This window comes from Populus trichocarpa, chromosome 19, assembly GCF_000002775.5.
Source record: "Populus trichocarpa isolate Nisqually-1 chromosome 19, P.trichocarpa_v4.1, whole genome shotgun sequence".
Taxonomy (NCBI): Eukaryota; Viridiplantae; Streptophyta; class Magnoliopsida; order Malpighiales; family Salicaceae; genus Populus; species Populus trichocarpa.
The window spans coordinates 8,300,374-8,311,338 of record NC_037303.2 but is presented as its reverse complement, the minus strand read 5'-3'; the positions used below and the strand labels follow the sequence as shown (position 1 = coordinate 8,311,338).

Below are 10,965 nucleotides of genomic sequence, written 5' to 3'. Positions count from 1 at the left end.
GACAAAAACTTAGAGTTTATACATTTTTAAAAGTATAAATATAAAAAAACATAATAATGACAAACATGCTTTCAACATAAGAATAATAATAAAATTCTAGCATGCATAGTAAACATATAATCAAAGTTGTAGTTGATATTAATTCAGAGTTCTAGCATGTATACTAGTAATAAAAAATATCTATGTTCAAATTAAAATGAAGTACTTTAAAGTAATGAAAATTTGTCATTGTCAAAGAAGAATCATCTGTCCTTAAAGTTTTATTACTCCTTACTTGTGTAACTATGATGTTTGCAAAATTTCTCTCAAGATTCCAACAACACCACCTTAACTTAGATGCACTTCTAATAAAGTATTTAAACCAAAGAATGTGTCTTAACAAGATGAATTTAAGTTCTGGATTTAGGAGGAAAGCCAAAGCTTAAAATGAAAAGAAAATATTAAATATGAGGTGAGAAAAGGTATGTAAAAATTTGATAAATTCAAGTTGAAAACTCTTCCTTCACCCTTTTTTTTTATAGTGAATTTTTGAAGTTACAATGTTAAATTAATAAGAATTAATTTTCACAATTATTTGCCACCATAAATCAAGAATTAAATATAAAAAAAACTAAAGATTTTTTAAGATTAATTTTTCATTCACCGTAATTTTTTAAAATCATGTTAATTAAAAAAACTTTCCAACAACAACAATTCCTGAATGGAAATCACGAGAACTGCTAAACTAGTTTAGCATCTAAGCAAACATGCTAAAAAACGAGCTTCAATGGAGATGAAGAAACAATTTTTTATTGTAGGTTCATTAATTTCAAAATATTTTCCCTTAACCTAATTTCCAACAGAAAAGGATGGTACAATTCAAGCACAAATACCATTAAACGTAGATATTTACCAGTCTTTTGACGAACACTTCACTATAAGTCGGACTAAATTTTTTTGAAACATAAAAACATGTGAAGCTTACGGGATTTTTTTTTTTAGTATCATATAATTTGAAAAGGTGGACGACTGATAATAATGTGGCCTGGATTTAAAAAAAAATAAAAAAATAAAAAATTATATAAAAAGCAAATTAAAACCAATTAATCCATAAAAAAATCAAAATGAAATATATCATAAAGACCAATTCAAAATAAAAAAAATGCTTTAAAAAAATTTCAACATTGCTTTTTTTTTTTCTTAAAAAAAAATGAGATGACAACATGTTTGATTAACTCAAGTTTCCCAGCTTAACTACACCATGAAAATTATGTAAAGGTAAAATCTAAAAAAAGAAATCCCACAAAAAAGAAGAAATACATTATGAAAACAAATTCAAAATAAACCAAATGCCTAACAAAAAAATCAATCAGACATATTCTTCTTTTTTTAATATTCAAACGATAAAATATTGGATTGCCTTAGACGTTGTGGATTAACTTGTCAAACCTTCAACATGGATTATGGATTCAATTGGGTTTAATTTTTTTTAAAAAAATTATTTTTGATCTAAATATAAAATAACTATTTAAAAAAAAGCAAAAAGAAGACCAAATACGTAGGTCTGGTTGCCAAACGTCCTTCTAAAAAAACGCCTACGCAAGTAGGCTTTCCATCCCAGGCCGCACTCTTAGGCTTGATTTTATATTTTTTTTATTTTTTAAAGGAGCGGACAACATGTTGTTTGCTGTTTGTAGAATTTGGTAGAGGGATGTTGAAAAAACAGGGTTTTAGTTTTTTTGCTAAAAAACTCATTTTGAATTAATTTTTGACCCAAAATACATAAAAAAACACATAAAACACCTTGATAAACCAATTTATAGTCTCCAACAACCCGAAAAATAGCTTAAAAACTCGAACCCAAAAATCTTCTCATAACCAGATCTACCTCCTCAAGTAAGGAGAATGAAAAACAACATCTAGATGAAACTCTTCTCACCAAATAAAACTTGTTGATACGAAAATTGACCATTTTGGTGGTAGGTATAAGTGTAAACAACTACTTTCTCTCTCTACACCATAATCTAGTGAGTTTGTCTCTCTCCTATTACAAAAAGAGATGCTGAAAAATATGAAAAATAAAGTTTATTATCAAAATTGAATTTCTGACAATTAAAAGCATAACCTATTGATTAAAAAGATGAGAGACTAAACTAAACTTTTCAAATAAAATTTGATGTAGCTATTTATTTTTCTCGTCTTTTTTATTTTGGTTCTATGTCTTTCAATTCAATACTTTATTAAAAAAAACAAGTATTTTCAAATGAAATTTGATGTAGCTATTTATTTTTCTCGTCTTTTTTATTTTGGTTCTATATCTTTCAATTCAATACTTTATTAAAAAAAACAAGTATTTAGGTACTAATTTCACCTCAAAACAACTCAACTTTTAAAAAAAATTCGGTGATAAAATTAATTTTTTAAAAAAACAATCTATTCCAAGCTACAATAATTTGCCGGGGAGAGCACATTGCACAGTGAAAACCCCTCGTGACTTAGTTTTTTTTTTTTTTTTTGTTGGTTATAACACACACAATAAAAACGAGAAGGACCAGGTTTAGAAAGTTAGCGATGATATTGCACGGCATTGTGTTGATCATTAGAGGAGCAGTGAATGGTCTAAGTATTTGGGAAACAAAAGCGTGCACACACACACACGAGCAAGTCGCTTAAGTCACCGCTTCAAGGCTCTGTCTTTAGCGTTGTGTATACGCGTTTGAATGTTGTTATCTCTGTTTTTTTTTTAATATTTTTTTATGTTTTTATTTATTTATCATTGTTCTTTGTTCAATCCTGGCAACCGGAGATGTAGTTCTTTCGATTATCCAACGGAAATTGCATGATTTCTACACCAAATTCAACGTTAAAGACAGAGAATACCCTCCTCATTACACTTCATTATTGAGTACATGACATGGACATAGAGCATAATAAAGCTTTCACCATGACCTTATTGAGGAAAGGGCATACTAGTTGATTTCAGTACTTGAACACCCAGTTCGGTTTACCAATCAACTCAATGAACTTGACTGCAACTTTGACAGAGTTGGCGGTGGCCAAATAGTGAGAGTTGGGGCCTGATGTTCCTTGAATTACCGAATTCGAAATAGCACGGAACAAGATATAAGGCACTTCATTTGTCAAAGAAGCCTGCAAATGCAAATCAAAGCACGAACCATTAGTTACCAAATTGTGACGAATCCTAAAATCAACTGGAAGCTTCTCTCTCTTTCCCTTTTCCCTTACCAAAGCAACAGCAGCACTCGATGTATCCACAAATGTGGCATTGAATCTATTGGCAAGGAATTCGCCATATGCTGCATTCTTAAGGTATATATCGGCAGAGGAGCCCCTTCCTCCGAAGACGATTTCCGGCGTGTTCTCTAAGCAATTCGTCTCGGTTATCTCATTTACACACTCTTGCAACTTCAAACCCTGCATGCAATCAAACAGATTAATTAACAGTAAATATAGAATTTTGGTAATAGAGTACGGAGAAGTATCGAATCAGTGGCTACCTGCAGCTCAGAGGCAACCGCAAGCCAGTTTGAATCGACGGGAAGCCACAACAGGTTCTGTGATGGGTTCCCGGAAGTATACAGTTTTACTTTCTGAAAATCTGCGCTTCCCAAGGAATTGACTCCTTTCTGTGGAAGATTGAAGTCTCCGAATTTGAGTTTCCCTCTCGTTGACGCGTTGCTCTGCGCCAAAAATACACGCATAAATCACAAAACGTCAGTTGTAGTCGCACAAAATAAAGTTTTGCATGATTTGAACTAGTTTAACTGTACCTTCCATTCCCAATTTCCTGTGAAGGCAACAGACTCTGGCACAGCAACATCACCAAGACGCAACGAATCGCTGACACTTCCAGCACTCCCAAAATGAATGATTCCTCGGATGCTAAGTAAATCGAACAGAACTTGGGTGCCTAGAACTACATTTGGCTAATACGCAAACAGCATTAAAAATCGTTAATTAATTAAAAACAAGAGTTAACGTTAATTATGTATGCACTTAAACGGTGATATTAAGAAGAGAGAGAAGGGTTCTTACAATTTCACCCCCTACGTCAACAACTACGACATGAACGTCCTTAATCTTTCCAATGTTGAATCTTCTTCCTAATTAATCAAAAACCAGAAAGTTAAAATTATTGCAATATCAAGCTGATCAATATATATATATATATTGCTTATTATTATATTTAATTAAGGATAACCCACCCTAATTTAATTAATTAATTAACTAAGAGTGTCCATTGTTACAACTCATAATTAAGATTCAAAAAAGGATTTACCGACGAGGTCAATGTAAGGTACATGTGTGCTGGGAACAAAGAAACCAGAATTAAGAAGAGCGTCTTCGCTGGCAGAGGAACTCACAACAATGCCTAAATAAGACACTGTATTGCCATTGATTTTCTTGGCAACCTCAGGTAAAGGGCGTCTCAAGCTCAGCTGCATGGACTGCTGTGCCATGGCCAGTAGCACAAGCACCATCACAGCCAATTCAACTGCCAACATTTTACTTGGCAATCCAGCCAAGGCCATTGATTCCCCTGGAGAAAGCGAAAGCCAAGCACGTAGTGTTGAAATGAGGAGAGGGACAATTTAGAGCTAATTAATGTTATTGCTTTGTGTGTTGTGGAGCGTTTTCATGGGGCTTTATAGAAACTGAGATTCCAATATACCCTCCCATCACTGCGAAATGGCAATGCACAGCTTAATTATTATTAATAATTATTTAAAATATATGGGAAAAGTATTTGTGATAATTTTTTTATTTGAATTTTTTGATCAATGTTTTTAATTTTATCTTTTAATATTATATTTATTTTTTATTAGATTATTTTATTTTTATGACATTGATTGTGGGTTTGGTGAGTTAACATTGTTGGCTAGATTTTATCTTTTTTTATTGAACTCTTTTTTTTTTAATTTTATCTTTTGTATTGAGTTAATTAGGAATTAAGCTTCATAATTTTTTTTATTTGCTTTCTATTAGGTTATTCCGATTTCATAACCCGAGAATATATAGTATTAAACAGGTTAATCCGAGTTGACTCGTGTTATTTTTTATGTTTTTTTAATTGAATTATTTTTTAATTTTATCATTAAATATTGGGTCGATTGGAAATTGAGTTTTATAATTTGTTTTGATTTGTTTCTATATGGATATCTTAGTCTCAAGATAGGGTCACATGTTTTAGTATTTTAACCCTAGTTAAATCAAGTCATTTTTTTTTATTTTCTTTCTAAGAGATTATTTCGGTCTCATGTCCTTCAATATTGAGTTTTGTTTTTACTGGGTTGTCCTCGTCTCATGACTTAGGTTGCGGGTTTGACAGGTTATTTTAGTTGGTTTTTTTTTTCTTTTTTTAATTGACTTTTTTTTTCCAATTTTATCATTTAATATGTGTTTGATTGATAATTAGGTTTCATAATTTATTTTGATTTGATTTTTATGATGTTATTCTGACCTTATGACCCGAAAGTAGTGTTTAACAGGTTAACCCATATTGACTTGACTTATTTTTTTATTATTATTTATTTTACAAATTCATCGTTCAATATTAGATCCGACATGATCGATTTGAAATTGAGCTTCATAATTTATTTTTTATAGGGTTATCTCAATCTCATGACCAGAGTTGTGAACTTGACAAGTTAATCCTTGTTAAATCAGGTCTTTTTTTTTTCTATGAAGCTATCTCAGTCTCATGACTTGGGTCATATTTTATGTTCATTTTTAATCGATTTTTTAGTCTCATTCTTCAACAATGGACTGATTGGGAATTGAATTTCGTAATTTATTTTGATTTTTTTTTCTATGGGGTTCTCTCGGTCTAATGACCCGAGTCGCAGGTTTGATAAGTTAACTCAGGTCACTTGTTTAGGTCCTTTTTTTAAATGTTTTTTTTTTTCAATTTCATCCTTCAACATTGAGTTGATTAGAAATTAAGTTTTATAATTTGTTTTCTATGAGGTTATCATAGTCTCATAACTCGGGTTGACTCAAGTCAATCCAATATGTTGCTATTTTAATATTAAAAAAATGTCATCTTGAAAATTCTTTTGAGTTAAACTATGCTTTTACAGATTGTCTGAATTACTTGTCTGGTTGGCCATACGATTTAAATTTTTTTTCACTAAAAAACATATTAGAAATATTTGAATATTTTTTTTATGTTCAAGAAAAATTTAACCCGACTCGCAGCATAGAACAAGTCAATGAGATCGTATAATCATAATTCATGTTGGTTGGTGCCATAATTTTAAGTTATTGAGTCTGATTGATAGCTCGACGAATTAAATCGGCTTATCTAAATGCAAGAATAAATCACATATAATTGAAAAAAGAATTAATATATCTTTATTTTTTTTAAATGCGTTTATCATATTTTAATATAATATTTCTTCAATTGTCTTAATTCTATTAAGTTATTTCATCTAATTTTATATCATAATATATTTTATTTCAAAAATGTTCTTCAACGATACAACCATATAATTCTTCTTCTTTTTCCTTGTCGTGAATTTTGCAAGTTTTTTGTTTTTCGCATGCAAAATATGAATAATTTATATTTTATAGCAAATTAAAAGTTAACATGGTCACTGGGTTAGGCCAGTGACCATGTAACACAGGCTGGACCTAAGCCAACTTCTGGAAAAAAAAAAAAGAGGTTAGCTGGATCGTTTGTCGGCCCAACAAAATGAGTTGGGTTGGGCCTGAGTCCAACCCCATACATGGACTTGGGCCTCAAGCCCAAACCCAAACTTAAGGGCATATTTGGCCCGCCCTGTTTTACCTTAAAAAAATAAGACCTTGTTTAGCTCCTTAGAGGGTGTTTGTCAAACACGACCTTAATAAATTTTTTATGCCTATGATTTTAGGCTAAGGGCGCAATTGGTAAACACGCCATAAATGTTTTTCCTTTAATTTTAATTTGTCTATATTTGTGTGTCTAGCCAAAAAGACCCTTAAAAAATCTATAAAAAAATCTAAAAAATCCAAGGACCATTTTGAAATTATTTGTGACCCCCTCGCGTGTTTTTCTAGCAATTTTACCCAATATCAGACCGTAGAATTATACTATAAGATACGAACTTGGTATTAAAAATACCTGATTTTTCTCCAAAAATCTCATTTTTTTTTCAAAAACAAATAAATCTTTATTTTATAAATACAAAAATATGTTTCCTTTCAAGGATTTAACTTAATATCGAAGTTGTAGACTTATATTATAAGATACTAACCCGGTATTAAGAATAACCGCTTTTCGCCAAAATTTTCAAAAATTCCAAAAATCTCTTAAAAATTTTCCTCATTTCAACAATACAAAAAAAATATGTTTTATTTGGTGTGCATACTACTAGATTCTAAAATTTTCATGCATATTTTATACGAAAAAATAAAAATTGTATTTTCATTATACTTTGAAAAATAAAAAACATTAATTAATAGGTATCATAACAAGTTTGCGATTATCCATTAGGATTTGACCAAAATTTCAGATAAAATCCCCCCTTTATTTTATGTCTTGGACTTTAGGATAGTGAGGTTTTAACCTGATAAGATAAGAATCTCTTTACTAATAAATACTTTTCTTAAACCTTAGACATACCTTTATAGGCTCTAGAATGACTAGGTGTTAATCTGATGAGACAAAGATCTCCTTACCAAAGAGAACTTTTCTTAAACCTTAGATAGGTTAACAAATAAAAACATGATTTTGAACAAACATCAAAGGAACTTATATCTGAAGATGCCCAAGGCTAGTATATAGCCCAAGGCTAGTATCTAGACCATGTCTAATTTAGTGTTTAGATTTTTAGGTTTCTATTTAAGTAACTCTTCAAGCACATTCAGTTGTTTTCATCCAACATTATTCTTTTCTTGAAATCTCCCTGTTTGCTCCACCTTCAATAATTTATCCAATTCTCTTAAGGCTTTATCTAGTCTTTGATAGAAATACACTAAGTGCTCTGGTTTTAAGAACTACATCAACCTCTAGTATTCCTCTATTGTAGGCATCATATCACTGTCTATAAAAGAAATACATATATAAAAAAGGATCCTAAAATGAACCAAAGCTTTAATTTTTGGTTTTTGTACAAGTGTTTTTAAGACATACATTATTCATCATTCTTTAGGAACTTTATCTAATCTAGTGTACTCAAATCATTCCAATGTTGGATTAGTTTATCTATCTTGTTAATGATGTAATTTATGTTATTTATAGTTGGCAACTTGTTGGTGTTGGGTCTTTTGCAATCCTCCTTGCTTGCTGCAATGACTTGGACTCTTGCTAAAACTAAGATAGAGTATATTCATATATAGCAACCATCTTGTCACCCAAGTTCATAAAATTTAAGACTAAGTTCATGTCAGGTTTGCTCAATGACATTATATGAGAAGTACCTTAAAGGTAGGTTATAATTATTATGTGTATGAGTAGGTTTACTAACTAATTGGTCACAAAGGGTCTTCAACTACTCATTGATCAACCACTAAAGGTCAATATGAGGCCTACAGGGTGTGAAAATCATAGGCTATTACCTTGTCATATCAATAAACTAACCATATCCAAGTTGAAAATCCGAAAGAGTTTAGTGGTTTTAAATTAGCTAACCATATATGAATTGGAGTTTGGTACATGAAGTTATGGCTTTTTGGTTTTTAGACTTTCTATGTGTCTATTTGTGTTTCTAACAAGTCAAAACATGTGTTAGTTATTATTTGTCTAATTTTCTATAAAAATCATTTATTTTGGTCTCAATTCTATCATTTTAATCTATCCCTAGACCTGGAAGGTTGTTCAAAGTATATAATGATCATTTAAATTATGTATGAGGATCTTTAACAAAATCTGAATAAAAAAGTCTTTGACTTTGCCTTTTTGTACCATATACAGTTTTGTATCTCCTTGTTAGTAGTGAACTTTTATTCCTTGACTTTGTATCTCTAAAGTGGTGAGTGAATATGTATCTTTAAAGTGGTGGGTTATTTTAATATGTATCTCTTTGGTTTTGTACCTTAAAGTGGTGAGAAAAATTATCATTTATGTAAGTGAATTGTTTCTATTCTATATTCTTAATATCTCGATATCACTTACTATGAAGTTAATAGGGCGACCCATATTATCCATTTTCATTACTTATATTGGGCCTATATCATCATGATTAGTGGTGATGAACCCATTTGGATTGATGGAAACGTGAGGTACTACATAGGAACACTAAAAGTGTATATAAACAAAGTTCTATAGTGTACTTATGACTTAGACGATAAAGACCCATCTTTAGAAATGTCTAATACTATTTAATCCATTAGAATATAAGGAGATGGTAGATTATTAAGCTCTTCATGGTCAAGAAGGTGGCCTCTCTCCATTACTTGTGTTTTTTCTTGGAGGCATAATTATTATCTTATAAAACAAATATTAAATCATATCTGGTGCGATAATCTATTGATCATTCAAATAATCTTCTAATCAATATGCTACTAGTTAATCATTTCACATTCTAAGAAAGGAAAACTACATAATAAGAATTTAATCTTGAGAGTAAGCACGTAACAACCATGGTAGGACGTATTTGGGGTGTTAAACCTTTTCTTTATGCAACCAGTCCCTGTACCTGATCTCTGAGACTAGTTAGGGTTTCTCGTGACCGAAATACTAGGCGGCGACTCTCATTCCCGCTTTTCACAGATAAAAGACAAGAATTCCTTGTCTGCCCCATTTTCCCGATTACTTCAAACCTACATGAAGTGGACGCATTGCTGTGACGCCGCACACGTGCGACAGAATGACGACTCCACCGGGGATCTTGTGGACTAAGCTTTTTTTTTTTGTCTGATTGTTATGTTTTATGATTTGGTTTGTGTGTTATTGTTAATATTGCATTTCCTTATTTTCTTATATGCTTTAAATTACGTACATATTTGTTCATGTATTATATAGAATTGCCTCATGCATCACATGTCTTAATTTTTGAAAGCACACACAAGCTTCTAAGATAAGTGGGGAATTAGCGATATGTCCTATGACTATTGGTCAGGGTTCAGATGCGTGAAACACCGAACTCATATTTGAGTGCCTGCTTGATAATGGTGGGCATACATGCCTTAACCATTTCTCGCAACGTCCCTACACTGTCTTTACGGAGATCGTCACTGGGTAGATATGAGACTCTTTTTAAGACCAGGTAGAAAACATATATTCATGCTCACTTAGTGATAGAACCTGTCCTTAGGTTATATGTGTTATCTTTTTTGCATTAAGACAAGCCCTTCTTAAAGCATCTTGAACTCAAGACTTGTGGGTGACACAATGGCCGTCACTTAGGAAATTTTCATTGTAGAGTTTGGGCAAGAATCAAGATTCTTGTTTCATCATACAAGAGTTATGACCATACATCACCCCTTCAAAGACGAGTTCATTGTATAAAAACATGCTCATACATTTATCATGTATACTACCAGGTTGAAACCTAGGTCCCCCACTTAAAGTTTGCTACACCTGAAAGATGGAAAATGAAGAAAGAGCTCAGTTGGAGGCATATTATCAAAATGAAATTGAGAGCATCAAAGGTGAAGTAGCTAGATTTACAGATTTGTTTGAACAAGTGCTGAGTTTCAAGAATGGAAAAGGAACTTCTACACAGCCTCCTGTGAAAACATCGTCAGTCCACGTCCCTCACACATCTCAGAACTTAGGGAAAGACTCAGTAAATGGGAATCATCTTGTCCCTTTATCCCCCATCTATCCAAGTCAAGCTTAGATCACTGTGAATCCAACAAAAAAACCCTCTAAAAATAGGTTTACCGATCCCACGGGCCATGATAAATGGGTTACCCTAGAAGAAAGATTGAGAGCAGTTGAAGGAAATAATCTGATTCACCCTGTGATAGCAGCTGAATTTTGTTTGGTTCCAAATATTGTGGTACCGAAGGAGTTTAGACTGCCGAACATCGTTAAGT

The 10,965-nt window shown here is 31.8% G+C and overlaps 1 protein-coding gene across 1 annotated transcript; it reads right to left on the bottom strand.

Moving 5' to 3' along the window:
• Positions 1-2,835: 2,835 nt before the first annotated feature.
• LOC7469845 (bark storage protein A) lies at positions 2,836-4,629 on the bottom strand. Its single transcript, XM_002325348.4, has 6 exons — positions 4,280-4,629; positions 4,036-4,103; positions 3,771-3,926; positions 3,498-3,680; positions 3,226-3,414; positions 2,836-3,129 (listed from the first exon to the last, which is right to left on the bottom strand). Exons 1-6 carry the CDS (start codon positions 4,530-4,532, stop codon positions 2,959-2,961), a joined length of 1,020 nt encoding a protein of 339 aa, XP_002325384.1. The 5' UTR covers positions 4,533-4,629; the 3' UTR covers positions 2,836-2,958.
• Positions 4,630-10,965: the final 6,336 nt, after the last annotated feature.

What these genes read in the sequence shown, in the direction of transcription:
- LOC7469845 (XM_002325348.4), bottom strand. Translation starts at nt 4,532, where the DNA reads ATGGCCTTGGCTGGATTGCCAAGTAAAATGTTGGCAGTTGAATTGGCT. An exon ending in CAGGAAATTGGGAATGGAAG is followed by an intron (nt 3,681 to 3,770) that starts GTACAGTTAAAC and finishes TTTTTGGCGCAG; the next exon opens with AGCAACGCGTCAACGAGAGG. An exon ending in CGGTTGCCTCTGAGCTGCAG is followed by an intron (nt 3,415 to 3,497) that starts GTAGCCACTGAT and finishes GATTGCATGCAG; the next exon opens with GGTTTGAAGTTGCAAGAGTG.